At 40.7% G+C, this 26,796-nt stretch overlaps 2 protein-coding genes across 3 annotated transcripts in view; one reads left to right on the forward strand and one right to left on the reverse strand.

Annotated features, from left to right (window-relative positions):
* The window catches only part of LOC106658517, a 94,520-nt gene that overhangs the window by 48,024 nt on the left and 19,700 nt on the right, over positions 1–26,796 (forward strand). Inside the window, exon 3 of the mRNA XM_023460501.1 lies at positions 9,400–9,524. Coding sequence (XP_023316269.1) covers positions 9,400–9,524 — 125 coding nt within the window. The remainder of the gene's footprint in view (positions 1–9,399; positions 9,525–26,796) is intronic.
* On the reverse strand, positions 5,600–6,946 carry LOC106658761 (lipoprotein lipase). 2 transcript variants are annotated; one of them, XM_014380869.2, is made up of 4 exons: positions 6,918–6,946; positions 6,538–6,774; positions 6,223–6,465; positions 5,600–6,123 (listed from the first exon to the last, which is right to left on the reverse strand). In XM_014380869.2, the coding sequence occupies exons 2-4, from the start codon at positions 6,674–6,676 to the stop codon at positions 5,639–5,641; spliced, it is 867 nt and encodes a 288-aa protein (XP_014236355.1). In that variant the 5' UTR covers positions 6,677–6,774; positions 6,918–6,946; the 3' UTR covers positions 5,600–5,638. The 2 variants fall into 2 exon arrangements, with proteins under 2 accessions (XP_014236355.1, XP_014236353.1); XM_014380867.2 differs by having other exon boundaries at positions 6,860–6,938.

Consider the following 26,796-nt stretch of genomic DNA (forward strand, 5'->3'; position numbering starts at 1 on the left):
CCATTGACGACTTATTGATTCACCGTATGAGGATATCTCACTGTCTACCTGTCGGAAAACAACTAGTGTAGGCATGATTATTTTGCTGCTTTCATTTGCACAAAAATGATGAAAAAAGTAATGGTAAGAAATGTTGCCTCTTGATGTGCATCGCAGTGATATGACAATTAGTCAACCAAAAATTAGTATCGAATCGGTCGATGCTTCATCCATAAGAATTTGTCCTTTGAGGTTGGGAGTGAAACGATAAGAGAGCGTGTCCGAGCAGTTGCAATTACTCTTAATAACTAACTTGAAACTAAATAAAAGGTAATAATTTCATTTGCCCCTCTCGCCGTAGCCGAGACGGTTGGGTGGACAGAGGCTCACGTCACGCACGAGATTGACCGAGGTGCCACAAAAATCCTTATACAAAAATCTCGACTAAGTGCGAAGATGTTTGTTCCTTTGAGATAAAATCAAACAAGCAAGCACAAATTGACGTGGACCGTCTCGCATTTTTTCTATAGCTGTATGAAACGAAAGGGCGGACAGGGCTAGAACACGTTTATACACGAGTAAACGTAAAAAATCGCACGCCAAGAGCAGCAGTAGCAGCATCAGCTATACAACAACAGTATAACGAGCAGCGCACAGCAGCGCAACAGCAGCAGCAGCAGCTTTGACACGTACGGGGGTGAGGTTGCCGGGCTGCTCTCCTCTTTTCCTCCTTCATGCGCACGCCCCAGTCAGCTCCTCGTTACACATAAACATATACACGCACACACGTAAACGCCTGGTAGATAGCTGCGTGGGCGGCGGTGCGCTCGCTGCGCGACAGTGTGAGTACGTGTGGTTCGCTGCAGTGATGTGCCTTTCAATTACCACGGAGCCAGCCTTAATTAGATCAGTCGGACACGAAGCCACTCACGCACGCGCCTGGACTCGTCGATAATGGTATGATCAGAGTATTTTTCACGCACACATGCATACGAGCTACATATAGCGCAGTGAAAATGACGACGATGACGACGAAATTACATCTCTGCGTTGTTGGCGCTTGCTATATATGCGCACAATTTACGCGCGTGATTTTCAATCCGCTTACGAATTTCACTCATAACAACATTCTTTTACGCGAAATTGCTGTAGAAAATAGGAAAAAGTTTCAATGGATAGAGATCGTGAATATACTCATTGCTATGCAGTAGATTGAACAAGGCAAATAATCCGAGACGAGCAAATCAAATGAAAAGGCAAGCACTATACAGGATATACACGTAAATGGAGAGGGAGGGAGAGATAGAGAGATATACAGTACGAGAAGCACTTGGCGCAACGAGAATGAGAGATATTTCGTCGAAAGAGAGAACACATACACATACCGAGCGAGCAAAGGCGCGCGAAACCCAATGAAAATCAATCAAGCTCGTTCATTATTCATTAAGCACGTGGTACGCGGTGCTGTGCCGTGCGGCTGTATATGTAGCGGGCGTATACGCTCGCCTCCACTACTTCCTCGAGACTGTTTTACTCTTCTCTCTCTCTCTCTCTCTCTTGAATCCAATGCATTTTAATAATGCACTTACGAGTTGAAGCACAGGGTAAAAGCTCCCCCTGGCCTGCAGTATAACGAACGATATGCTGGCGCTACGCGTGCATGCCCACTGCTTCGCAAGCAATAGCAGCAACATTCAGCAACAGGTGCACAGAGAAGAAAGACAACGTGTGACTGATCTATCGAAATTCGTCGCGCCTGTTTCGCGGGGCACTCAGCCCTTCTAAATTATGTACAGTCGATTTTACACGCGTCTCTCCCTATCCAGCCGTCGCCTCTACCTCTCTACATATACTAAGAATACGATAGGAACATTTTACTTGTCCTTGTTTGCCTTTGATTGCTTATTTAAATATACCACAACGATGTACACATTTAGTGCGCTAAAGTCAATGTTAATGGATCAAGTTTACGAACGATCGACGCACTCTATTTTGGCCTCGATGTGATCTACTTTTAAAACCGGCTCCAGTCGAAATATCAAAGTATATTCCGTGCTTTTATATTATATGAAATTCAGGGCTTATTCATGGCCCCTTAACTTTTCACGCTCAGCTATAGAGCCATTAATTTTTCAGCCAGTCACGTACTAAGTGTACCAGCACACAGTGCCCGCGCAGGTAACGGGAATTTTTTTCAAGATTTTATCTCATAGTGGTGGCTGACGGTGTTCTAGGAAAATCCGTTTCCTGTACTTCCGATTGACAGCGATAGAAGTGTTTTCTTTTTGTTGCACGAAAATTCAATAAATATCGTCAGAGGCTATGAAGCCGGAGGAGCGCATTAACAATTCGATAATTAATGAATTCAATAAGCGTGCGAATTATATTGTCAATGCACGCAGCATCGTTCAGTTGAAAAAAGGGAAAATCGCACGGGCTATTTTTACAGAAACTCGAATCGATCTTTCATCCAAGTGTGAGCACGCGAGCGGGCCATTGCAAAGAATAATAGCCGATGAAGTTGTGAAATAGCGGCGCGTTGAACGAGCGTAAAAGAAAGAACCATTAAAAAATCTCGCTGTTAACGTACATTATAGCCATTATACGCCCTAGTGAAGTCGCCGCCGTAGCAGTGTCAAACAATTCGCCGATAAATACGATTTTTTTCTTCACGCTCGGCTAGATACACACGTTAGCTTTGCCGATGCAATATTTAGGTGTACGCGAGATGCACATCCGACTACTTTAGACTGCAGTTAACTTCTTGTCTTGCTCGCCGAGCATTTGGCTGGCAACCGGGTCTAAAGGCTAAAAAAGGCGAGAACAGTTGGGATTACAGACGAAATACGCTGAGGCTAAATCCTTTCATCCTTTGATACTCTACACGCAACCGCGGACTAGTGATCACAGTAGAAAGAGAAGGTAAAAAAGGCTAAGAGAGAGAGAGAGAGATTTAAAGAGAAAAACGATGGTATTTCAAAGCTTGACAGTCTCTATTACCCAACCTTAAAAGAGAGAAGACCGAAAATTCGGTATTTGAGGAATGAACATTACAGCGAAATTTTCCGAGATTTCTTTTGCGTGTGTGTGTGGGCGTGTGGCTACGAGCTGCTCTATCTCACCTGATATTTTTCACCTAAGTCTTTATTTTTTTACCATCCACAGAGTAAGAGAGAAATGAAAAATCAGACCGTGCTCACAGAAACTGAAAGAACGCGTGCACAAGAGAAAAAGAAGGGCTGAAACCACAGAAATGGGTGTAAAGGGGGTAGTAGGAGCTGGAAGAAGTCGACTCAAATGGCTGCTAAATAGGTCGCACAAACATGCGCGCTATTTTCTTATCGGCGAGCTGCAACGTTTACGGTTAATCTCGATAAATCGCCATTCAAAAGAAACCAAAGCTCTCTAATGCAAACTATTAGAGACCCAAGCGGGTGAAATGTCGAGGGGAAGCGATAAGAAAACAAGGGCTGATGCGCTGGAGCGAGTACGCCGGCCGCGAGACAATTGTTTGCGACGAAACACGCGAAGCATCTCATTAAGTATAAACGCGCAATGCAAATCTCGCGCTGGACACGCTGTCGTAAAGCCTCGTCGTGAATCATGTGCAACATTGCGTACAGCACCGAGAGAGAGAGAGAGAGAGAAGAGCTGCGGAGCGCACTGTCTCGGGAATCCGTGCGTATAGAGCGCGCACACATGTTGGGAACGCAGCCCCGAAAATGCTTCTGGCCGGACGCCAGCCTGACTGCAGCGCCATTCAGAGCCGCAGCCGTGCACTTTCGCAGCCCAGGCTACGGCTACATTAATAGACTTTTATTGTTATTTACCGCTCAAGCTGTGCCCTCTCGCTCACCCTGTGCAAGTCTTGGTCTATTTCGAGCTCCACGCGATCAGAGAGCGAAGAAGAAACCGGACAAAAAGACAAGGGCGCCCATTTTCAAGCGTACAATACTCATTTGACCGACTTGTTAAGGATACAATTTTAATTCCATGTCTAATTATTTAATCTGGAGAAATATTTACTAATAGCGCTCTTAACGTTTGAGAATATCGGGATCCAAGATTACAATTTTTCTTTTCTCTCTTGCCCAAGCCTAATTTTCGAATGCGGCTTAACTTGAATTAACCGTGTACAGCGGAGAAACGGCGTAATTCACCTTCGCCGTTTCTCGATGTAATCCGGCAATTCGGAATATGTTAAATACATGGTCTATATGGCTCCTCGAGAGAGCGAGAACAGGTTAAACTCGCCAGTATGGTAACAACAATCGAAAATTGCGCCCTAAAACAAAGTCATTTTGTATGAAAATACGAACGTATATATACTCGTATTGCCGGCTGTTGGTCGCTTACACCCGCACATATATGAAAAGCCGTAATATATGCATATAATTGTGTGCATGTGTGTGTGTGTGTGTGCTTGCAGCGCGACCGGATAAGGGAGAAGCTTGGACTATATTCGCAGTCCGAGTTATTTCATTTTACACTCAATTTATTATAAGAGCTGAACGTAGCGCACAACAAAAGCCTCTCTTCCGCCCCAGCCTCCCCCACCAGTCCAAGCTGCATTATTATACTCTATCTACGAACCTCTCCACATCTCAACTGCGATTTATACTGGCAGATAAAACTCGACACAACTGCTAAAAACGTGTACGTGTGCGGGTCATTATAATATATGAATGCTGCATTTACGACGGTAATAATACGCGTTCGATTCATATACGGGAACGCTGTTTTTTTTATTGGGCGCGAATAATCATATCATCGATGAAAATTTACATTTAGTATTTTTCTACATCAAGACAGGTGTACACGTATACTTTTGTGGGTAGCCGTCTTTCCGCGCGCTCCATTTAGTTTTGCCTAAAGAGAGGGAGAGAGAGACTGGAGCTTTTGTTTGCCTAGGCAACGTTGTAAATGTGTCGTGCATATTTTAGTCGGAGCTAGCTGCGCTGCTCACGAGCCGCTTGCGCGCACGAGCGATATTTGCATCGGGAGAAGGGAAAACGAACTTCGGACGGAAATTATAACTGTCAGGTATCTCTAAACTGCTGCGCGCGCCGCTACTGTAAAGCTTGAATTATATTGCGCATTGTGTTTAGCATTAAAATTCATGTCCACGGGAGCCGAGGGGAGGCAGCGCGAGGTTATATCAAAGAAACGATGCGGTGACTTGTACTGTGTTTTCATTCCTTGTGTTATTCGTTACACTCGCGATATACGTATATATAAGTTGAGCCACACACGAGGATTATATTATGCGCACGGAGACGAGTTTTTCGTCAGAGCTATACGCCCGAGGCGTTAAACAAAATGGGCTTCTGCGCGCTGAAATGGTCTTATACTCGCTCTTTTGACGAAGTACTTTTTGCCTCGCGCTTATATGCGCGGCGCTCGCGCGACGAATGAAGTTATATGAAAAGTTTTAGATTTTCATGGTCGCGCGCGCGTCTGTTAGAAAAGTTCTTCTTTCCTCTCTCTCTCTCTCTCTCTCGTTCGCGAGTTAAGGAATTGTTCAGTTAAGTGAAAAACTTGCGCGCTAGTGAGATGTCATTTGTTGCGCATGACCTACAGCAATTATTATTCATGAGGATCGCCGCCGCTTACCAAACAAGGCATGTTTAATAACGTGTTAATGTATTTTTTGCTTTCTTTATTTTCTCATGGAATTAGTCAAGTAAGACTTGGCGGAATCGGTCTCGTTGCCGTCCCTCTCGGCCCCGAACAAGCCCAGGCCGAACGGCGCCGTTTTCCCGGTGCGCAGCATGTAAACGCCGTGAGGCTTGCTCCAGTCCGGCAGCCAGCTGGCAAAAGGTACGATCAAGTTACCGGCGCACTTGCCGAATAAAAAGTTGACGTAGCTGTCGCAGCGTCGCGCCCACCAGGCATCGGATCTGCGTAACGACTCGGCGTAATAGACGTGGGAACGGCCGTGCGAGCAGACGTCGTCCGGGTCGAGGCCGCAGCCGGGCTGCTTGACACCGCCGCCGTTGGGATAGTAATCGATGTGACCAATGGCCTGAAGTATGCCTAAATTACCGGCGTTCGTGTGGATGATTTCCACGAGGGACGCGTCGTCTCGTGATAAACGATCGTCGGCGTCGTTCATCGAGAAACCCGGAGCGGCCGGATCTAATCCTGCGCGTCCACATATATTTAAATAGTAACGCGGCTGCGCGATCGACATGTTAAAGCAGAATTTCTGCAGTTGAAACTTTTATAATGATGATTGTTTACCGACGATGTGAGCAACTTTATGATCGGCTGTTTGGCCAGCGAAACCCATTACGTGGGCGCCGAGGGAATGACCGACTAGGCTGAAATCACTGGGGCTACTGCCTTTGCTCATTAAAAAATTGATCATTCCACCGACGAATTTGCCCACTTGCTTCGTCAGACCAGCTGACACGGTGTATTCCAGCTTGGATATCTCGTGCCAATCGACCAGAATGATATTGTAATCGCCTTTCTCGCCGAGAGCTGCAAAGAAAATACGAGTTAGCTCGTCGAAATTTCCTCCCTTTCAAGAAAATCGGGAGGCAGATGGTTCACCATCGCGAATCGAAGTGCAGACTGAGCTGCTGGAGCTACTTAGCCAGCCGTGAGTAACGATCTTGGTCGGTTTATTGTGATTAAAAGCGCTTTTGGCCAACGCGAGCTCATCGTTGATCAATAATCTATAGTCTCTCATGAAAAAAATGACTGATTCGCTCAGATTCAGTGCTTGGCTCTCGTTAAAAGTGACGCGAATATTGGCAATTTCGCTCTTCGACAATCCGCTGCAGCACTCTGAAAAGACGAAGACGCCCCATTCCATATTATCATTTTTAGTCCGAGATTCTATTTGCTAAAATATAGATTGATTTTTTTATACTCGCCGCGCAGAGCAGGAGGCACGATATCACTCTGACTGAAAACTTCATTACTTTTACCTGGAAATACACGCGGCTACTGTTGACTTTTACATTTTGCAAAATGTCCACATAAGCGCGGTCTATATAGCAAGCGTAATTATGCGTTATTATTTACAAGTGGATAGAAGAGAAATAATTTGAATGGCCATGCAGCGTAAAAATTTTATTGTTCCAGTTGTTGAGAAATTTAATTGCGCGTAATTGACGAAAAACCTTGCAGCAACAATGAAAAGAAATTTTTAATTAAATTTTAATTCGCTTGAATGAACGCTAAAGAATTGTTTTCCTTCATTGTTTATACTCACTGCCTATGTAGTAGCGATTTAATTTAATAAATAATAATAAAATGAAAATAAGTACAAAAAAAAAAACAACAGAAGAAATTTTCGATTACTGAATTATTTCTCCCTTGAGCAGCACTTTAGAGCACCATCAACAGCTTGTACGAAACGTTCTTCTTCAGCAGTCCTCTTGAAAAAAAACCTTTGCTATTCGGTGTAGAGCTACTGATCTTTTTGTCATTGTGGGACCATCTGGGAAGAGCGAAACGGAGCAATTTCTCGCTGTGCGCTAAAGTTCACACAGGTGCCTTGCAAAAACGCCGAGTAGTCAGGCAAAGCCGAGAGCAATCCCAGAGGGTCTAAGACCGAGAACTGAATGTATATATAGGCCCGCATGTGTGGTCACTATCGTCACAAGGTTTCGACGAAATTATTACCGACTTGTCGCCCATGCTGAATAAAGATCCATCTGTTTAGAAGTCCGTGATATTTAAGACAGAGTATTTCAAGCTAAAATTCAAATAAGCAAAAGTTGGAAATCATAAATGTATTTTTTGACTTGCGCGCGTTGAAAAAGTCATTTGGCTGAAGCGAGTTGCGGATTTGAAAACAAATCACGTGAAGAGCAGGGACGAAAATAATTGGTATCTCGTGTGTTTTTTAAATGAAAACCCCGAATTTGAGAACGAATTCACGTTGTTTGCTAACCATAAAAATCTGCAAATAAAACATTTTTCCACCATATATCGTTTGTTTGGATTTTTCACTCGATTGACTATGCAGGAGAGCACTCGATGTACAAACATGAAATATATATATATATATATATGGTATATATATTTGCAGTTCAAAAACGACCACCATGAGGTGCAGTAGCCGACTTTATTGGTTGCTTGATACTCTGCTTAATCCTGTCATATGTGTACAGCTAACCCAACAACGAGCTGTGTTGGCTAACCCAAAAATTGATCATTTTTGGTATGGATAAGATAGGTGACTTCGTTTTATCAGAGGCACTAAAAGTTATTCCAATCAATGACAAACGTCGTTTAATCATATTTAAAATGACCTTTTAGCCAAGAAAAAAGGAAAACGAACGACAATTTTTTCGGTGTACTCAAAAAATATAATAGATCGAAAAGAAATAGATTTTTTGCATAAAACTTTTTTACGATAAATTTAATCAAAAAAAAGTTTTTTGCATTTAAATTACAAGTAGCTACCAATTTAAGTTTATCGATTTCACTCAACTAAAACACATGTCGCTAGTAATGCGTAGCTAATGTCCATCAATTATTTCTGCGGCACACGACTCGATTTTTTCCGCTTTTAACCACTTTTTTCTACAACGCGAATACTTTGTATTCTTTTACGTTCAAATTGAGTTTAATGCAGAATAAGCCTCGATCGGTCTATTTTTTAGCGCAACGTGCGCAACAGTTCGCAGCTAGCGCAGAAAAGCACATATACTTGCCGCGTGCATCAATCAGAGTTTACTCGCTACGTGCTGGACCTGTCGGCCCAAGAGAGTCACGCTCTTGCGCAAATCCTGATTAACCGACTCTGTCTTCGTCTTACACATATACAAACACACACTGGCACAGGCAGACACATACATGCAGTCACATACACTCTTCAAATGTAATCTTTCCTTGCTGCAGCTCACTATATATACATTTCCGTTTCCTCTCTTCTTTTATCTTGGCGAGGCAAAAATTATGATGCATCGTGGGAAAATTTCAGTGCATATAACAAAGGGTACATTTACTCCTGTTTATTTTTTTAAATAAAAAAACTAGAGACGATTTTTATTTGTTATACTCTGTGCGAGTCTTCGAAAATATGACGAGATTAAAAAAAAAAAAAAAAAAACGTTGCTGCTCTAGATTAGCGCAAAGTATTTTATATATACACGCGTATATAAGCTTAAAATAGCCTGTTTACGACACTACAGAGCTTGCGGTCTTCGCGCTTAAGCTCGAAGAATTTTTCTCTTTCTACTTTTCTCTATCTCCCTCTATTGCCATAAGTATTACACCCTATAATATGCAATAAATTATAACGCTGAGGTATTAATATATTTTGCAAGCAGAAGCAAAGAAAGAAAAGAAAAAATGCAGGCGTAATAGCCCCAGAGTCACATATCTGACGACGATAAATCAAAAAAAAGGACGTATATGAAATAGTCTGACGTTAGATGTTTTCCTCATCTGTTGCAGGATATCGACACCGTTTCAAGTAGCTGCGGCGGCTCTTTTACTGGCCGGTACAATATCCGCTCTGATCGGCCATTGCTGCTCGGATCACAGGACGCTCGTCGCTTGCGGTCTATTTCTTCTTGGTGGTGAGCATATATAAAATAGCCTTTTATATACACGCGAGCTCAGCGCTAGCCTTTTCAATGCTGCTCAGTAGCCTGTTATACATGTATATAATAGACACAGTGGGCGAAAAAGAGAGTGAGCTGGGGTAAGAAAAAACTTGGAAGGAAAAAACGAGAGAAACAAGCTCTCGATAGTGCTCAAAGTTTTCTCTCTCCCTCTCTCTCTCTCTTACTGGTTATATGGCTGGTTGGTTGGCTGGCGCGTGTTCGCAGCAGCCGTTAAAGGGTCGTATCGAAAAGCCGGAAGTGCGCGAAACGTTTCGGATAATGGCAACGCACGGCATGGCGAGCACACGTATATCGAGGGGATATAAGATAGCGTGAGAAGAGAATGGACTAGTGTTTGTTTTTACTTAGGTATAAATTTTGCCACACCGGAGAGAGCGAAAAGCAGCAGCGCTGGTGAAAAAAGATGGAGCTTTATTATGGAAATACGCATTTACGCATGGATGGATAAATTATCGGTACAAATATAAAAGTGAGCTGTGCAAGCAATGAAATAAAAAATAAAAATATGGATAAAAGAGGCAAGGAGAATTGTAAAAGCCTTGTCATGTGGTCACGTAGAAAGCCGCGACAATAGTGTTTTCTTTTTTCCGGCTCTATTGTTGAATCTGCACAATGTCGCGTCTTATCGGCATGCGCTAGTGTCAGTGAAAGCGATAATAGACGAGCGCTATTAAGTATTTTTTTTCTACACGTCGCACATCGTATAATTTATATACAACACACATTATGCATTAATACCAAAACGCGCACCGGGGTACATACAACTATATTAAGTTGTACAGTGGGTGTCGAGAAAAAATAGCCTGCAGGGCTTTAGCGCTAAGCGCCTGACGCAATCAGCTGAGGTGCGAAAGCCCGCTAATTTATAAATGACGCTCTATCTAATTAGCAAGAGCAGGAGCGGCAACAGCAGCGCGACGAGCTTATATCGAAGCGACAGTTGAAGGGCTCCGGGGCAATGTGTCTGCCGCGACGATCCACGCTTTGCGTTGTTACCCCCCACATACGAGCTTTGTTGTACGCAAATACGTGCGACAGCGAGAGAGAATGAAATGCAATGCGAGGTTTGATGCATTGACGATGAGTTGATGCGCCTCGGCCACTAATATGACTTCTCTCTCGAGTCTAACTCCCGTATGAATAAATAAGCTGTAAGCTGCATGAAATACTGTTCTTGATTACAGTTATGCCAATTGACGCGAATTAAATAAAACTGCTTAAACGCCATGGATACGCACGTTTATCGATTCTTTCGTATAATAGATGAAAAACTTTCTGATTAGCAGTTTTCTCTCTTCTGCTTCCTTCCTAAGAATATGCATGACGAGCGACGAGTACTCGTCGATCCCTGCACAAGTTCATGCAAATAAGAAGCAGTCAGCAGCAGCAGCAGCAGCCGTAGCACTGCAGTCGTGAGAAACTCGTTAATTCGTCCGACGACGATTCAATTATATAAATTTCCTCGTGAGTAAGGAAGAGAGAGGTTAAATCTTTGCCCGTGTATTCACCGCAGATTACCGAGGATATTCTTCTCTCGGTTTTGACCGCCAAAGTCTCTCTTCCTCTTTCGCTCGCTCGCAAGCTCGTTACTTCCGATCTTTTTCCTTCGCACGCAGCAGCTACCTATATACATGTGCCCGTCTGATCTTTCAACTTTTACCTTGAAGATAGCCAAGCCAAGTAAGAAGTAAAAAAAGAGAACGCGATAAGTTTGACGAAGAAGTAGATGAAGGTACATCTCGTCACGTAGTTATCACAAGCCATTGGGTAATGAACCGACGTGTTCCTTTTACGCTACTCACCTTCTCGACTGCACAGATGAATCTAATGGTGTCGGAAGAATTGCTCAGAAAATATATATAAGGTCCAATATATTCAGACGACTAAATACAGAACAACTATGCACTCTTAAAATAAACATGGAAAAATTACGCTTTACAAAATTTAAACTCTTAAGGTCTATTTCCCATCGATATATAAAAGCTCAAAATTGAATTCTCATGTTTTTTATAATTTATTCTATTTTTATAGAGTAGCTGTGAAAAAATTAATTTTAATAATGATTTTTTACGTATAATCTGATGAGAAAATCAAATTTGTTGTAAATAGTTATTTTTACATAATTTTAATAAAAATATTCATTGGCCAATTAAAAATAAAAAATAGCATGAATAGTATAATTTTCAACGGGGGCACTTATTCATTGCGCCTTGTTGCAACTCTTTACAGCACCAGCCTTCGGCTTTTGCTATAATCCCTCGTTTTACTAAAAAACCATATCTGCCCTCTTTGATAATACTATTTTTTCTTACTAAAGCCGGAAATTAACGTCTTTTAGGTTAGAGTGGATAAGAGTCTACGAATTTTCGGTTCTTCTTCGTTTTTCGCAAAAATTGTAAAATAGAAAATTGGTTTGTTTTAGACTTGTATATTTCGGAAAATGATTTTTAGTTGTATGAAAAACAAAAGAATATTTAAATTAATCGAATAATATGAGTAAATATTTCAATATTTTTCAGAACATTTTTAAGTTTTGAAAATAATGTCCTGGGCTAGTGAATGCTTTATTGAACATATACATAGGATTAACTACAAGAATTTTCATTTTTTGCTTCAAATAAATTGAAAATACTTAGGAGCGGGGTTCCATGTAATTTGGCTAAAAAGGAACACCCCACTATATATAACACATCAATCTCACTGGCGTGTATTGTATATTATTTATTCTTAGTGTTCCTAGCACTTGTAAGCGTAGCATAGAAAAGCCAAACTTATGTCGAGTAGTTCAAGGATGCTCGACCGTAAAATGAAATAACGAGAAAGGTCAACTGCATATTTGACACTGATACGTTATTCATACGCATAATTTGTTTTTTATGCAATACAGACATTCTTCAGTGAGTATGGCGAAAGGAAATAAAAATATTTAATTTGTTTCGAAACTAGTAGATTTTTCATTATCACGCGTTTGTTTCATATATTCAACGGCTCGAGATGAATAATTTTTATTAATCCTAGAAGGCTCGCACATGCGTGCGAGGAAACTTTTTTCAACAGATGTGAAGCATTTTTGCTCTTCGCACCGAGCGAGCGTTTATTGCCCTGATAAAGGGGATTTTTATTACTTACACCAAGTTTAAATTGCGAGTAATTTTTTTTCCAACCGCTCGTGCTCGCTTCCCTTCATACATTTTAGATTGGTCTTAAAAATAGTTGGATATCATTCACGAAGTTTCGGTTTTATTTATCAACTCGCTTTCTAGGATCGTTCCTCCATCAGTGGTCCTAATCTTTCAAGTATTACTATGAGCTTATTATTATTACTTATAACGACTGTTTATGTGCCTCAAATTCTCTTGCCACTTTTGTTTTTCGCAATCTTATTTTTTTCGCTAACAAGTGGATAAAATGGATGTTATTTAATAAATCATTTGAATCCGTAGGCGCGCGCATGTGCTTCCGAGTTACGCTTGGCATTAAAGCAATTTAAACGTTTTTTATTTCGACGTTGTCTTTGTAGCCTTTGACACAAAAATAAAACCAAAATAGCTATAATAATAATTATGATGCGTGTGGAAGTTTAGAGAAAAAAGAGAAAGTGCGTCACGCTACGTTAGGATTTTAGGCGTTTCACGCGCGCGCGCGACAAAAAAGCAGCCTCGGCAGTACTGTTCTGCAGACCAACGCTGGGAACAAAGCAAGCTCCAGGAGGCAGCCATGCAAAATTATCAAGGATGCCCGAAGTAATAAAGTCAGAGCTAGAGAGAACAGTTTCTCTCTCTTTCTCCCTTTTCCTTCTCTTACTAAACTAGTGAAATTATAAATTGTTGTCGCATAGTTCGAGCGCTTGAAACACATTAACATACGACTTGTGAGAGGGAGAACGAGGTAAAAGTGTATTCGCGCTTCGTGGAGCTTTTGGCGTTTTGTACAAATGCATGCGCACACCTGCTTTTATTATGCGCGCGCACGCGCACACACACGCACACACACACACATATGCACGCATACTTGTGGTTTTGTGCAAAAGCATCACACAATTAGAAGCTCACACGCTCACCCATACTCGCGACCGAAATAGAGTATTTACACTTGTATGCACGCAAGCTCTGTTTTTATATTGTGGGATATATCTGTATACCTAAATATTTACGTAAACATCTCGCTGAAAACATTTGTTTAGAAAAAAATTTGATATTTATACACAATGCACACTGTTCAAATAAATAGTTTAGAATCATTGTATTTTTTGCACTCGGGTACAGCGAGTACAAGCGCGCAATATTAATGGCAAAGCGTACTTTTATAGCTCGAAAAATAATGATTCGTAAGAGGGTGTGCGTAGCAAATGTAAAACGATTCTTTTAACTTTTCACGTTGTGGCTCGACTTTTGTTGCTCGCAATTCTTTGTTTGCGTGCATACGCGTCTATGTGACAATCCGAACGCGACAAAAGTAATTTCCGTGAACGAAACGTGTACACTCTTGTGTAGCTCGGTCTCACTTCGGAGATGGCACTTTCTCGTCACTGCGGGCTTAATGGAAGATGCCTTAAATGTACGTATATTGCATACCAATAGCACTAAAATTCGTTTAGCGAGTATCATCGTAATAGCAGTTCTACAGAACACCAACTTGATTGACGCTACAATTACATTTTTCATATTGTATATGCGTGTGCAAATGCATGTAAAAATATTTATGCTCGTACATTTATACGTTTCATGATTTTAAATATCGTTACTGTACCCTAGAATAAAACTTTTTTGATGTATACATACGTTTATTCCGTATATATATGTACGCAAAGCAATGTAATACATCAAAAGTGTCGGTTAAGCTGTCGGCGACAAAGACGACAGTTCGGTCATCATAATTCAGAAAGCAAGCCACTTTACTCGCTGCAGCATTATTCATAGTACATCCTCGATCTTTCGGAATTCAGTGGCAGTTCTCACACATTTACTCACATACACACGTGCACATCCACATAGATACGTTGTAAGGGCACACTAGGATATAAATATATATGTATATAATCGCGTCATGAGCTTGAGAGGGAATGCTCGCAGTATTTATGTAAGTGTGTGTATGGGTGTATGCATGTATATATTTGCACTCTCTCTCTCTCTCTCTCTTCAGCAGAAGCGCTAATGGCCCAACAATGCTCTTGCATTTGTAAATCCCAAGCGCGCCCGCGTCTCACCGCAGCGCGACTCTAACTACTGCTTACGCGACACACCAAAGCCCTCGTGGTGGGGCTAATGCACCCCTGTGGAGTCTTCAGAGATGCTATATAATCATCGAGAGAGAGAGAGAGAGAGAGAGAGAGAGAGAGAGAAAGAGAGAGAGAAAAAATCAAGACAAAGAGCCCAGATCATGAATAAATCTCCGAAAAATAGAAGAATCTCAATGGGTTTTCAAATCGATTAATCAAATTCGCACGAAAGAATTTTCGTAATTACGAGGTTCGTATATAATTTGCAAAAGTAAAGAAAATTTAAGATAGTGAAATTAATAAACAAACCGAGTGTTAGATTAATCCTACTTGTGGCATTTCGCTTTTTTCATTTCCGACGGCAGATAATACAGTTAGATGTATGATACAGTCAATACTTCATCCTATTTATTAAATTACACACTTTTAAAAAAAATTTTTCGATTACCTAAATGTAAAAATGTAAAAATTGTTAAAAATAATACGGCTTTTATCGTAGTTATTTTCTGCCCAAAATCTTTACGACTTAATACTGGCGCATATATACGTGTTGAAAAAAGGAAATAAAAACAAATAATAATAATAAATATAATCCAAATGCCTCAGCTTTTTTTCGTGAAAAATCAGGCCGTCTGTTCAGAAAATATCCAAGCTTTCTCTAAGATACTGCAGACTCGCCGTGAGAGAAAATAAAAATGATGTTCTTATATACATTATTATATATATAGTGAATATATATACATGTATACACACGAACGTCTTTGGTGGGAGCTCACATACGTCTGGCTCAACACGCTACTCGGTTATATAGCAGAGACATGCACCTTGCTTGAGTGAGCCTACCCTCTCGCTTACTTGCACACGTACGTACACATCACACACTAGCACATACGAGCTCGAATTTTTCGCGACTAGAGAGACAACTACTCTGCTTTCTTTATAGGCAGCTAGAGCTTGAAAAGGTCACCCTAACGAGGTATCTTTTTTCTACTATACACTTTTACGAATATAGAGTGAGCGAAGTAAAGAAATAAAAGTAAAAAAAAAAACAACAAAAAAAACAATCCAAGACTTTCGTCGGTTACTTTTTTTCTCGCTGATCGTATATTGCGTGTAGCTCTTATTTATCAGAAAGAGATACTGTTTTCGGGTCTGCCGGAAAATCTATCCTGTCCTAAAGGCTAAATCACGGAATAGAGAGAGAAAGGAAAAGAGCTGCTACAGGGTATAGCTTTTTTCTCGGATCGTCGAGAAATCGAGGATCGGGGTTTTATCGGTCTCATTACGAGCGGTAATTTCTTCCGGATTCATGGGCTATAACATTGCCAAATTCGCATTTGGATTATATTATAGCCCCGCGCGTGCGGTGGATTTTCAAAATTTATGCTCCACGCGCTCTCCCCTCTACTCGCGCCCAGCTTCAGCCACGGTAAAAACGACTGGTTCGATTGCGAATATATATACACATTGCGAGAAGGGTAAAAATGTATTATCAATCGAGCAACTCTAATGCTGTTCGTTAGCTCCCAAGTTTTATGGTATAACCTTATTCCATGATTTTTATACATCGTCAAGTAATGAGGCTGGAATAAGAATGTAATAATAATCATAATAATTTCCGCTCTCAATTTTCACTCTTTCTCTCTCTCTCTCTCTCTCTCTCTATGTGTGTATATGAGATTGCACTCGGCTAGTGCAGTAAAATGAGGAGAAAACAGAGAAACCGGATTGGAAATATCGATCCACGTGTATATATTTATATGTACATACGAGTCTATGTATGTATTTGCACATACACCACTGTATATGTATATATTTGCAGCTTGTATACAGTGAACGAGAGGCATCCTTTTACCCAAGCGGTGAAAATGTGTATATGAGTAACGCAAATTCGATAATTGAACATCAGCTTTCTCTCCGTGTTATTACTTTGTATACAAGCTCGGGGACCTTTCAAACATTAATTATAAGCATATATATAAAAAAATATAAAGCAAATACGTATATATACAAATACGCTACGAGACCATATTATATACATTGTTCAATTTACTTTTCACGAATCGGATCATGCACGTTTACAAATGAAAAAGTAAAAAAATCACGTGTGCTCGGCGTCATCGACATTTACGCGTTTAATATGTTAAACATTTGCAGAGGTGAAAATATATCGTTATGAAAATTTTACGCGACACTTTTTTCCCTTCAGCTGCTTCTGCTGTGCTCTTTTCTTTCCGATTCAAGAAGTTTTCTCACGCGGAGCGCACTGTCTCCTTCGGCTGCGCGAACTGCTGCTACTGCTGCTGCAGTGCAAGCACTGCTCTACATGCATGTGCATATATTATATAAATTCAACAATGGCACGCAAGACAGCAGTATAGCACGCAATGGATTTGCAATTCAGTGGGATTTCAACACAAATCAACGTCTTCGGACTTATACGCAGATATATGCAGATTACAACGTTATAATTCTCCGAAATATGCCTTCTTGATGTTCAGTGAGAGACGACGGCGACGACGGCGACCTCCTACCACCTACTATTCGTACTGTGCAAGCTCCACTACCCTCCGCAGCGGCATTGTATGATTTATGACTTTTCGCACTGGCATAGCTTTCCCTTTCTCTCTCTCTCTCTCTCTCTCTCTCTCTCTTTTCCTCTCAACTCCTCTCTCATTCCCTTCTTGTACGAACTTGTGGATATAGTTGGATAAAACAGCAAATTTTTTTGCTCTTTATCTTTACTCGACTTTCTTCAGCTTCACAGAATTACGATGACGAGCAAATGTAAAACACAGAGAAATGCCGTCCGATTTATTTGCTGCTGCTGTGGCTGCTGCGGTAGAGCAGCCTCTCTAAGTATACGGACGTATATAACCGACGTCGGTCAAGCAAATCACATGATAGATGTGATATATAAATGACGCGTCACACTATATAACACTATGTTGCCTCGCTCGAAAGCACATTCCTTTTAGCGATTTTACTCTTTGGGAGCTCGCTCACAGAGAAAAGAGAGAGAGCGAGAACGTGGCTAAGGTAGGGGCCGATCTTTCGCTTCCGGTCGAAACGATAAAAGCCCCCTGAGGCTTAAAGTTTATATATATATGTATACAGATACATGCACATTTATCCCGCTCTCTCTCTCTCTCTTTCGAACCTAGCGGAATTCTCGAAGGGTTATATAACGTTGCGCGGGCTCTGTGGTACGTTACAGCTACACAACATCAAAAGGAGCTCACTTCTTATACACGTTCATATGTGCGTATCTATGTATTCCTATACGTACATTGTTAAATATATGGTTTATTCTCTACAGAATCGAAAAAAATTTTTATCTGCTGGCATTAAAAAATTCTTGTTCTCGTGATTTACGTGTTTTCGAATTTTATTAAAATTTCAGCGACCGTCTATTATTCTTTTCCAGAGGCCTCAAGTTGGTGTTATCCCTGAATTCATGGCTATTACTGATATTTAAAAAATTACTAGCTTAGCCTGGAGTGAATTAAAGGAAAAAGTTTCAGAAAACTTTTTTACTGAAAATTTTCTAAAAAAAATTTTTTTTCATAGAAAATCAGATCGAATTAGATTAGGTTTTGATTTTTATTTTTACCACCGTAAAAGCACGTTCAGCAAATGGTTCGCGTGGACGTCAAGTGACCCAAGTAACACTTTATATAATGGCAAGTTCAAAAGGTGTTCAGTATCTGTTAGAGCATATTTTTTCCTAAAAATTTGGAAAATTACCGTCAATAATTCCTTGATGAATGCACTCAGGATTGAGTTCATAATTTTTTCAAAAAATTTATAATGATCATGAAGTAAGGCAAAACCCATACTTCAGGCCTCTGAAAACAGGTAAAAGACGTTTCTTAAAGTTTCTAATGAAATTCGGGAACCATCAAAAACCACAAATTTTTCATGCCATCAGAAAATTTTTCTGGCGATTCAACTTTACTGAGAATCGGCCATATATATCGACCCCCGACTGCTCATCGATTTCAGGCATTGAAATTCTTTTCGTTCTTTTTTTCTTACATGCGATGTAATATATATTGACGGGTATTTTTCACGTACTTTCAAATTTGATAGCGATAAATTTTCAACGAGAAATACGAAACAAAATATTTTTCTCGAAAATTCAATCGATCACTTTATTTATACACAGTTTGACCACAATACAAAAGACGACGCTCAAATGTATCTCCGGATCGCATAAGGGATCACCATTCCGAATGCAAACGACTATTTATACGTGCACGGAGTTCGCGTGCGCAAACTTTTAAATTAATATTCACAACCAAACATTGTAAATCAAGGCGTTCTGCTCGAGTTCATTGCTCCTTGTTTTTTTTTTGCCGCCACCGACGCTGCAACTCGTGCACATACGTGTGATTTAATTCATGTGTCTGTTGGGGCAAAACAGGGGCAAAAGAAAGTCTTCAGTTACATCGCTCGCGCCCGTGTACTTATTAAATGTGTATATATACATACTCAGCCCCGCACGCATAAACTTTTTTAACCCCACTCGCAAGCGCTAAATACTAATTATGCTCAGCCTCGCGAGTAGTTGATTAAAAAATATATGAGCTTAGAGCCGGATAAATTATAATATTGCGTTCACGGCACACGCGTATACTCACGCAGTATAGTTCATTCTCATAATTTTATCAGCTGCTTATCCTCGCTAGTGTACAAACGAGAAAAGGAGAGAGTGAGGGAGGAAAAGAAAAAAAGAATAAATGCAATATGATACATATTAAAAAAGAGGAGATAGAAGGTCTACCGAGTGTATAGATTTACGATCGAAATAACATGCTTTTTGACAAGTTATTTCAGACATTACGCATACTGTGATCCAGCCACACTCGTGTGGTAATACAATATAACCAAGTATGCATGCATGCATTTTTCTCTAGCTCGCTCTATAAAATTTAAATTCTCCAGATTTGCCTCGGTTGGGCTGTAGGGCTGAATGGTTGGGAGGAAAAGAGAGACGGATCGGGAAGAGGATGAGGAGGATGAGGAGGACGAAGAGGAGGGGTGGGGGGGATAAGCTAATACAAAATGCATTTCTCGCGCTCGATTTCCATATATTTCGGCCCTGCAGATTCTTCTTCACGGAAACTTAATCCCTATATATGCTGGGCCTATATATAGGTATATCCATGTATAAAAAGGAAAGCGCGCGAGTGGAATAATCCGTGGGAAATAGAAACGTGTAACTATATAACCGAGGCGCGAAATTGATTCTGTCGCGCAACATTGCCGCGAGGAGCTTGCAAGGGAAAAAGAGAGAGAGAGAAGGTTATTAAAGCGTCACGCGACGAGTCCTTCTCTCTCTCTCTCTCTCTCTCTCTCTCTCTCTCTCTCTCTCTCTCTCTCTCTCTCTAACTTATGCGTATATATAACAGAGGGAAAGAGAGACACTCATAGAGCCAAAGAAGCTTGCGCGCTCTGAGGTATTACCAGCAGAAGCTAACAATGAATTCATATAATGAAAGCTACGCACACATACATATACACACACACCTCAGTACGTGCGCAAGTGTGTTGATTTTATACGTTACGCATATGTATGGTAATACGAGACAATTGTTTATTATTATAATAGATGCGTCTGCTTTGTTATGATTTTCTTTCGTTAAAATAGTATGTCCGCTTTCGTCAACAGATATAACAAAAAATTTTCCCATTCTGATTTATCGTACACTAGTAGAAAAATAGCCCCCCTTTGATGAGTTAATTATTCTCAATTCCTATACGTCAAAGATTAGAAAGCTCTATTGCTGATCTGGAAAATGTCATTGAATGGCGAGCGCGCCGTATGTCGAACTCGATCGTAAGTCAAACAACATCTTTTCATACACACAGACACACGCAGAGCCATATGTGGGTACTGATAATGTTACTGAGCCTAGGTTTGCGTGGAGGATATTGCGAGCAGTCTAGATGAAAAGCTTAGACAAGAGAAAGCTCGCAGTTATACACAGTCTTGGAAGCTCACTCACTGACGTATTGTACATGAATCAACAGTAGAAGTTTCAACGTAATTATTATCAACCGAGCCGGATCTCGAAGACTCTCGCACGCGTACTCTGGCTTCATTACATAGCTCGTAATCAATGATTTCCTCTCAACGCCGTATAAACATAAGCGAGCACCTTATAGGTCTTTATATACGCATCCGTGAGGAGTAGAGTGACAAACTCTATCTTTCTCACGTGTACTCTCTCTCTCTCTCTCTCTCTTGAAATCGTCATTGAAAGGCGTAATGAAGTTTCTATCTCCTTTATACAGGCTGTAAGCGCACCCCATCACAGAAAGAGAGAGAGAGAGAGAGAGAGAGAGAGAGAGAGAGAGAGAGAAAATATGAGCTTGGCAGACGTTAAAGGGTAGTTATTGTATAATATGGCTGATTTGCTCGAAAGATTAATGGATTCCGATTGACAATCAGGACGCACGTGGAATTATTCTACGTTCCTTACCGAGTCCTTTGCGAACTATTCTATGCACATTCTACACTTCTATTCTCACCAGTGGGAATGAATCAGTCGGGCTGTTTCTATTCTGCGTAAACATTAAAATATTGTACTTGTCACGATGCAATGATAATGAATGGAATACTGTACTCGTTTTTATGTAACTTTAAACTTTATCTATCTTTTTTCTTTTTTCATTGAATTAATTCTAAAATATCAAAAGCAGTAGCACCTTTAACGTACAGAGATCAAACCAAGCCTCCGTTGTTGGCGCAGCGTCTCTTCTTTAAAAAAAATTGTATTCAAATACGCGTATCCCCTACGCGCACCAGTATTATATACTCTCTATTCTGTCTCTGACAGGTTTCGTCGTCGCATCATTGTTACGCACGGGGCGGCCTTTAGCTTTTCTCTCGCTTTAACGTCAAGCGTCAAAAAAAATTTTACCCACAAAGCTTCCACGTACACAGGCTCTTGCATACTTGCATAATGCTCAGCGAACGTTGTTATCGACTGCTGTTTCTATACACAAGTGTAGCCAGACCTCACAGCTGGACCCTTTTCTTTTTTTTACCATCGTTTTAGCATGAAATTGCTATTATACAAAAAGTTGAACAGAAAGCAAATTTGATGGACGTTGAGTTATTCCTTCCATTATACTATCATGTAAATTAGTGGAAGCATAATGTCCACGAATCTGGGTGTGCGCTCGCTCGAGCGTATCTTGCTTGATGCACTCGCTCGCGTGCCTTATAATCTTCCCTTGCGCACGTGGCACTGGAGCAGTAGCAGAAACGGCAACAGCAGCAGCAAGTTATATACGATGTAAACAAGAGCTTAGGAAAGCTCTAACTTTAACAGCTAGCCGAGTAGCTTAGTAGAAGAAAGTGAGGGGAGAGAGAGCGAGAGATAGACAGGCAGATAAAGTAGCTAGCCGTACGTTGCGTTCCTGCGTTTTCTCATACCAATATGATATGATTTCTGGCTGCAGGTGTGATGCAGGTTTGCTTGCGAGTGCCAAATGTGTCCTGCAGATGTATATATTTATAAACATATAAGTATGTATGTCAGCTCTTGTGTGATTGTATGCGTTTGCAGTACGCAAAGAGTACACGCACGTATCCAGTTTCGATTCAAAGTCACGCGCGGTTTTTTGCTTGTATTAAATGTATATTCATACAAACACACATGCACAGGCATTTGTATGGTCTAGATCTTGCAGAGCTTTTTAAGCTCGGATGAGTTTTATCTTTCTCCTGTACAGCTTTTAGTCGAAAGTTTATGTGCGCGAGTATTATGCGCCCGTAGAGAGTTTACGGAAACTTTTCCACGAAGATGCCCGAATAATTTCGTTCGCAAAAAACTGAGAATGGCGAGGAAAAAAGTCTTTCATCAAATTGCAGGAACGTTTCGATTAAAAGCTGAAGCAACACAATTGCACGCGCGCCTCTAGAATTTCTAGCGGAAATCACGGCAAATCAGTATTCGAGCCTCTTGCCAGGCTTTCGATCTCTTCTACACGCGTTTGCCACTGCCGTTACTGCTATGACATACTCACTCACTCACACAAAAGCAGAGAGAAAAAAATAATAGGAAATACATTTCAGCCACGCAGCAGTAACAGCGGCAGCGGCAACATGCACGCAGCGTGGCTCATCCAATTTTCACGTAGCCGCGCGGCATATTGTTAATTATTACCGTGCGGCGAGCTCATGGCAGGTGGCCTGCTCACACACATTTACTCCCATGCAACAAAAGCCAGCCTTTCATTTTTTTTTTTCGTTGCTACTACTGCTACTCTCCGCATTTTGCTGTTGGGTCCTGCGGTCGCGAGAGAGAGAGAGAGAGAGAGAGAGAGAGAGAGAAAGAGCGAGAGAGAAACGACAGCAACACCACTACCACCACATTGATTTAGAGTCTCACGAAACGCGTGGTGGTAAATTTTCTAGTCTCGGGCGTAGCGCTCGCGTAAACAGCTGAGTATGATTCACGAGGTATATGCACACTGCTCGGCTTCTGTATGTATGTGCGCGCGTGTCTTTCTCGATGTTTGCCTGGTAGTATATAACGCGCAGGGAATTTTGGGTGACGCACGCTACAACAGATCTATTTAGGCACTCTCTGATGCTAAAAGTCGAGCACAAAGTGATGAATACTGATGGTGAGTTAGGAGATTTCCTCCCCAGATTTTATACCCATCCTGCCAACGCATATATGATGCACAAGCTCACGTAATACAGACATGAGCAATATCAGCTCATTATTTAAATGAAGCGTGCTAGTTTAAATACGTGGCCACGGTTCAGATAACAATAAGAAAGAAATATGAAAAAATTATACGTGTAAAAAAGCCCGATCGCCTTCTCGCGATCTAAAATTGTAAGGAGGCTAAAATCGAATCATAAATGTCTTGACATCCGTATGCGTACGCGTAAAAGTGTCGGTATCGAATACTCCAGGTATCGAGCTTCGCAGTATTTTCAATTTATACAGTGAACTTTAATTAACTCTAGTACAAACGCGTTGTGAGGGGTGTATGAGCCGAAAGAACACCCATGCATTCGCACACATCCAAACGTGCACGAGCAAAAGAGATTTCGACCTCCGACAATTACCAAGCGTTCAGCTGCATATACAATCGAATTTACTGCCTAGGCATCAATCGATTAACGTTACGCGCACAGACGAAGAGGAGCAAGTGTACCTGGCCGTATCGCGAACCGAAGCGAGAGTAAAAGCCGAAAGCGAAAAAGAAAGAAGTGAGTGAGGGTGAGAGAGAATCCCCGAGCTTTCATCGATTCGTCGGGTGTGAAACTGATCGGTATGGACGCGTATACACACGCACACACAGATTTTCGACAAAACCAGCCAGATCGGGAATTGTATGTGCAGAAGCAGAAAGAGAAGATTATTGAATGGAAGTCACTTCTCTCTGTGTGCGTCTGTGTATATACGTATATATGTTTTGCAAGTGCTCGCGCGAGCTTTTGAATGCATCGAGTGAGATGAATGAAAATTGATGACAAACTACGAAGAAACAAAAGCGAATTGATGGAAAAATCGACGTATATACATATGGGCTGAATCGTAATAAAATTTGAAAATACAAAAATTTACATTATAACTAAATATTGTATTTATTTTTAAATAACACCTTGAGAATGAAATTCTTAAAAAAAATTGAACCCTCTCGAATCAGAAAAACATTTCAGGTGAATTCTCATTTTCTAAAATTTATTCTGCTTATTTAAGGACGTTGGTGACCTTTAGGTCAAGTTGGGCCACGAAGTTGATACTTCGGAATTTGATAGTTAATAACACTCATAATGTTCTCCCGAAATTTTATCATCGATTGTCGAATGAATTTTTGTATAATTTAATTTCAAAAGTAAACTTTTTAACATGGAAATCATAGGAAAGCTCAGATTTCTCATACAATTTCAAGTGTAACTTTAGGTCAAAATGGGAGATCGTGACCAAATTTAGCATAATGAAAGATTAAATCATTACCTTTCAAATGGTATCGGTTATATTGCATATTCACGAGCATATTTCAAAGTAATTTTATGAAAATGAAAAAATTTCCTGTTTGCTCAACATTCGATCTAACTCGAGAGATTAGCAGCAGACAAAAATACGCGTGTATTGGCTGAGAGCCTATGATACCACCGACCTACCTAGTTAAATCAAGTATCTACCTTCCGCTGTTTCTTGATAGTTGCTGATTTGAACTCGGTTGCGTCCCCAAAGTCCTGAAGGGGACAATTTTTAATTTAAAATTTCATGAGGATCATTTCAAATTTTTTGTCAAATCATATTTATAACATTGAACCTTTTAAGTTTTTAAAATGATATAAAAATCAGCTAGTAAACTGGTTGGAATTCTTAAATATAGACTAATATTGTAATGAGTTCTTATTCAGACCAAAATATAACTTCTCACTAAATGGTTCGCAAACCATTAGAGAACTTTTGATGATGTTGGAGTAATTTTGGATTTAAAAAATGGTCAACCGAAAATCAAAAGTACCTAGCTCCTGAAATTCTGAAAAATTCACTCGCGTTCTTGAGTTTATTTTTTGCACTTGATATGATTTAGAAACCGGAAAAAGTAGTGTCCATCAAATTCGGGTGAAGGCCTTCGAAAATTTAAAAAGGTACATGTTAAAGCTGAAATCGTTGAAACATATTTTTAAGACAATATGTGCTCCTAAATTTGGTTAAAATATTAATTTTTTGCCATTTAAGAAAGGCACTCAGTGTTACCATTTCCAAAATATTAAAAATTAAAATAGGTAAATAAATTTGATATGCGAGATCCAAAGTCGGATCCGCGCCCGTCCGTTATCTTAGCGGACTTTTGCTCACTAAAATAAGCACAGAAAAATTCGTTAAGACTGGCGGAAAATACTTCGTTTGCTAGTGACAAGCAGCTTCACTGCGAGACACAGCTGTGTGCGCTCCCCACCCCAGTGCCACCGACCAACTCGCGACTACAGCGCCGCGATACTATAAGTACAGCACTGCCGGCCGACAGACCTCACTTGCGGTCGAGCTCTCGACTGCGACACATCAGCAGTGGCTCCTTGGCTATCCAAAGGACCACTGCCTTCCCAGAGGGTCACTCGGCTGGGATATTGGAGAAAATAAAGATTAAACTTCTTTTTTCAAACTTCAAATCTCGACTTGTTATTCCCCGATCTATACCTTCCCAAAGACGACGACGAGGTACAACTACCCGGAAACCGGCGACCTCAGAGATTCAATGTCGAAGCCAGAACTACCTCGCTGGCACTACACATACCAAGACTCCTGGATTTGGAAAAAATTGTCAAAATTGTCCACGTCAGACCCTCGCCTCGGGAAAAATCGGTAAAATATCTCGCAGGCTTAGCCGAGAGTAGACCGAAGTAGTCTTTCACAAGACTACTATTCAAATGCCAAAATTAGCCAAGAGAGTGAACTACTAAGCTAATACACGCTTACGCTTCTAATCAGTTCGAACTCTCATACGGAAACGTTACTGATTAAGCCTCAAAACTGCCTGTCTCAGGGCTTCGCTTGGACTTGCTTATTTTGACTTGGCCGACAAAGTCAGCGAGCTTCTAGTATCATTCGGAAGGCCCTCGCCAGGGGGACCACACAGGATCGGAACTAGAAATCCAGAATCCGATCCTGCTGTGCTTCTCCCATCCACTAGTACAAGACACCGGTGGACTTATCATAAATTATGCTATTAAAAGTAAAATTATTAATCAAAATACATTCAAAATCAATAATGGGCGCGAGCAAAGTTCATGTTTAAATCGTATATGACTTTTTTTAAAAATCACGCACACGAAAAGACTATTTTCTTAAAAGCATAGATGACTCGGATAATTACGCACGCCAATCAGTAACATTTTTTTCAAAAGTACAGTTTATTAGAATTTTTTGGTAATGATTTGGATATAAAAGATTGATGAGACTTTCGGTAATTAGAATTTGAAAATTAAAAATAGTATGAGTTGAATTTCAAAACTCA

The sequence above is a fragment of the Trichogramma pretiosum genome, unplaced genomic scaffold (assembly GCF_000599845.2).
Source record: "Trichogramma pretiosum strain Unisexual culture from Peru unplaced genomic scaffold, Tpre_2.0 scaffold5, whole genome shotgun sequence".
In the NCBI taxonomy this organism is placed as follows: domain Eukaryota; kingdom Metazoa; phylum Arthropoda; class Insecta; order Hymenoptera; family Trichogrammatidae; genus Trichogramma; species Trichogramma pretiosum.